The sequence below is a fragment of the Vitis vinifera genome, chromosome 16 (genome assembly GCF_030704535.1).
Source record: "Vitis vinifera cultivar Pinot Noir 40024 chromosome 16, ASM3070453v1".
In the NCBI taxonomy this organism is placed as follows: domain Eukaryota; kingdom Viridiplantae; phylum Streptophyta; class Magnoliopsida; order Vitales; family Vitaceae; genus Vitis; species Vitis vinifera.
In genome coordinates, this window is record NC_081820.1 from 16,161,981 (window position 1) to 16,166,133 (window position 4,153).

At 33.5% G+C, this 4,153-nt stretch overlaps 1 protein-coding gene across 1 annotated transcript; it reads left to right on the forward strand.

Moving 5' to 3' along the window:
- The first annotated feature begins 1,963 nt into the window (after positions 1-1,963).
- On the forward strand, positions 1,964-3,465 carry LOC100255202 (GDP-mannose transporter GONST3). The gene has a single exon (XM_010664130.3). It carries the CDS (start codon positions 2,185-2,187, stop codon positions 3,208-3,210), a length of 1,026 nt encoding a protein of 341 aa, XP_010662432.1. The 5' UTR covers positions 1,964-2,184; the 3' UTR covers positions 3,211-3,465.
- The last annotated feature ends 688 nt before the right edge of the window (positions 3,466-4,153 follow it).

Consider the following 4,153-nt stretch of genomic DNA (forward strand, 5'->3'; position numbering starts at 1 on the left):
AAGTTAAGGAATGAATGTAAGATGTGTTTGGCGATTTTTTTATTTATAAAAATAGTATTTTATGAATTTGTAGTGAAAGTAGAACAATATATTTTAATTATTTTGACCTGTTTTCTAAATATTATTTAAAAAATAATTATACAAATATAAAGAATTATTTAAAATAAAGTATTATAAATAAGAATTATTATTAAAAAATATTTAAAAATATAAAATATATTTATTCTAAAAAACATTAAAAAAACGTCCCAAACATGGTAGTAAGTTTTTCCAGAATTTCCTAATCCCAACGATTTTGTTAATATTAATAATCCTAGTTTATATATAAGAGATAAAATATTAATCTGTCCACGAAAATCTAAGATCTTGGGCCTAAATATTTTCTTTGACTCATGAAAAAGCCCATTAGGCATATACGGATGGTAGAATCTCCTCTTTCTCCTTTTTAATGCCAACTACCACTATTAATGACCGGTATTTTCTTCCCTCACACATTATTGCACTCCATATTTGCATCCTTTTACCTTCTCTGAATTGCATTCATTGCTACTGAAATCTGTCGTGCTTTTATATTTTCGAGGCACTTTCCTTTGTGGATAATCCTCTTCTCCCTAATAATGGATGTTTATGTATTCTATGTAGTTGTAGCAATATTTCCAAGCGATCCAACCTTTCTATGAGGTGGGGGAAAATATTTGTTTCAATAGAAGAAGTGAAAAGATTTTTACCTCTTCAAATGTTAGAAAAAAAAAAAATCATCTGTCATATAAGCACACCTTTAAAATAATATTGAAATGGATCATTTCTTTTGTTATCTCCTCATAAAATGACGGTGAAAATAATTATTTGATTAAAATGATGAAATAATTTCGAATTTGTAAATTTAATCCTACACATATTTAACCTAAAAAATGATCAATTTTGTACAAAAATTACCTCTCATCTTTTATTTTTAAAGTAATATTTTATTCCAAACCTTATATAGAAACAATTCAATATCATATTCAAGTAGGGTGGGGGGGGGGGGGGGGGGGGGGGGGGGGTTATTTTTATGAATTTAGATTATTTCATCCTTTTAACCAAATAATCCTATATATCAAATGCTAAAAAAAAAGAAGAAAGAAAAGTACTTGATTCAAATTTTGTAGTAAATAGTAAAAATTATGGTGAAATTAGTATTTTCTTTGAAGCAATGGTTTTATGCAAATATAAAAATATCAGTAATCACAAATATATCGGCAGTTTGATTTTACGGATATATCGGATATTTAATACAAAATATCAATTGACTTAAAATTGATCACAATTTTTAAAAATATAAAATAAAACTTTTAAAAATGAAATTAGAAGTATAATAGATATTTTAAAGTTAGATATTTTGAAAATGTAAAATAAAGCTCTTAGACATTTTAAAGTTGTTTTGTTGAATAAATTAATATATAGAAGTGTACATTAATTATTAAATTACATCAAATATTATTCGATAATAATATTGTGATATTTGATTATAATATATTTAATTTAATTGTATTAAATGATATAAAATAAATGATGATAACTTTTTGTTACTCAATTAAATGAAATTTTTTTATTTAATTATAAAATAATTATAATTAATTTGTTGTTTAAAGTATTGTTTTAATATTTTATGTATATGAAAACTTTTAAAGTATATAAGTGTAGTGCAAAATAACTAACAAGGGGCAAACTTACCCCAATGGTGAGTGGGTGCTCAACCAACCTTTTGGTTGAGGGTTCAACTCCTTAGGCATCATGGAAAACAGCTCGTTTTTGAGCTTTGACTTGGTCAAAGCAATGTTGACAACCATGCGTCTGGGAAATTTTGTTTCCACGTGCACCGACACACTTTTAATCAGTGGTTTCATGCTACCTTTCTTCTTATGTCTTATTTAATTATTGGTACTAAATCACATGAGTTAATACAGCAAATATGCAAGTGATATTTACCCTTCGTTTTCAAGAAGAATCACCCCTAACACTGCGTACAATAGGTGTTACAAGTACTAGTACCATTTTTCTCATCAGATCTCAAGGTTTTTCGTGGCATTTGACCATATTTTATATCTGTTCACATGGATCCCAATGTTCAACCTCACATTTCCCTTAAAAATCGAGTACAATAGCTAACAGCGAAATGTAAATTTTGGCTTATGCTTTAGATCCATGTCCAACGATGAGGAAAATCCCAAAGCTGTTGAGCCCCGCAAGGGCTCAGAAACCCTTTCCTCTTCCACCCAAAACCCAGCAACCTGCTGCAAAGCCTTGCTCCGCCAAGCTTCAATCTATGGAGTTGCCTTGGGATACTGCATCTCTGCGTCGCTCCTTTCCATCATCAACAAATGGGCAGTCATGAGATTCCCATATCCAGGAGCACTTACTGCTCTACAGTACTTCACAAGCGTCGCCGGAGTCCTCATCGGCGGGTGGCTCAAGCTCATAGATCATGGTGGTCTTCACGGCCACACGTTGTGGCGGTTCTTCCCGGCTGCAGTCTTGTTCTACATCTCCATCTTCACCAACAGCGAGCTCCTCCTCCACTCCAACGTTGACACGTTCATCGTGGTAAGGTCAGCTGTCCCCATCTTTGTTGCAGTGGGAGAGACCCTCTTCTTGCACCAGCCATGGCCGTCGGTAAAGACTTGGCTCTCCCTTGCCACCATCTTCGGTGGAAGTGTGCTTTATGTGCTAACAGATAATCAGTTCAGTGTCATGGCGTATAGCTGGGGAGTGGCCTACTTGGTGAGCATGTCCATAGACTTCGTATACATAAAGCATGTGGTTATGAACATAGGCTTAAAAACTTGGGGCCTTGTCCTCTACAATAATCTCGAGGCTCTCCTGCTGTTTCCATTGGAGTTGCTGGTAATGGGAGAGTGGGAGAAGCTAAGGCATGAGGTCCATGAATGGAATTGGTACTCCTTTGAGGTGGTTTTGCCAGTGGGTTTGTCATGTTTGTTTGGTCTATCCATCTCTTTCTTTGGGTTTTCTTGCAGAAGGGTGATTTCTGCAACTGGGTTTACAGTTCTTGGGACAGTGAACAAGCTGTTGACGGTGGTGATTAATCTGGTGGTATGGGACAAGCATTCTAAGTTTGTGGGGACTGTGGGGCTTTTGATTTGTATGATGGGTGGGGTTATGTATCAGCAATCCACAAGCAACAAAAGCCTACGGCCTGCAGCAAAAAAGTAAAGAATCGTGCAAGACAGTAATGAGCAACAGCAGAAGATAAATGCTAGCAAGAGCAGTGTAAAGGAAGTCATGGATGAAATGAGTGGTGTCCCATTTTTTTACTTTTTTTTTTTCCAATTTTTAATTATTTCTTTTCTTTTTTCGGATATGACAGAAGTTAGGCCACATGCATTGAGAGGGAGATGTCCCGGTGATGCCATGAACATTTTTTCTCAGTACAAAATGACCTTTCAAAGAAGGTTTTTTTTCCCTTAAGTTAAAATTTATGTGTATGTACCTATAATTGTCATCTCCAACACAAGGGTGTAAGCTTCATTTCACACTTTAAATTCGACGACTTAAAAAAATATAAATTGACACATATTTATTTTATATTGAAAATTATCAATTATCAAATTAATAGAACTAAAATTTTATAATTTTTTAAAACTAACTTTAAAACTAATGCATCAATCAAAATACTATCGTGTAAACCTTAAAATTTATCCTAATTTTATTTTTATATTAATTTTTAACCTTATTTTATCCTAGTGTTTTATTTTTTAAATATATTTGATTTTTTTCATTTATTCGTATCCTTTAAATCTTAATTTTTCTTATTTTATATTTTATATTATATCATATATTATTATTATTATTATTTCCTTTCTTTTCTTTCTTCTCTCCTACCTTTCCCTTTTCCTTACCACTCCATATCTCTCCTCTATCTTCTCACTCTTTTTTCCTTCTCGAGACTCGTAGCCTCCAACCAACCCCACACCCACCCCCCACCTTTCTCTCCTCTATCTATTCACTTTTTTCTTCCTTTTCTTTTCCCATTTTTTTGGGGCTGCTGCTCTTCCTCTTCTTCCTCCACACTACCGCACAGACGACACTCCACACACCGCATGACCTTCTCTCCCTCCCCTCTTCTCCCATTCTTTTTGCTCCCATTTCTACTCTT

Bases quoted from the DNA above. Each gene is read 5' to 3' on its own strand.
- LOC100255202 (XM_010664130.3), top strand. From the start codon at position 2,185: ATGTCCAACGATGAGGAAAATCCCAAAGCTGTTGAGCCCCGCAAGGGC.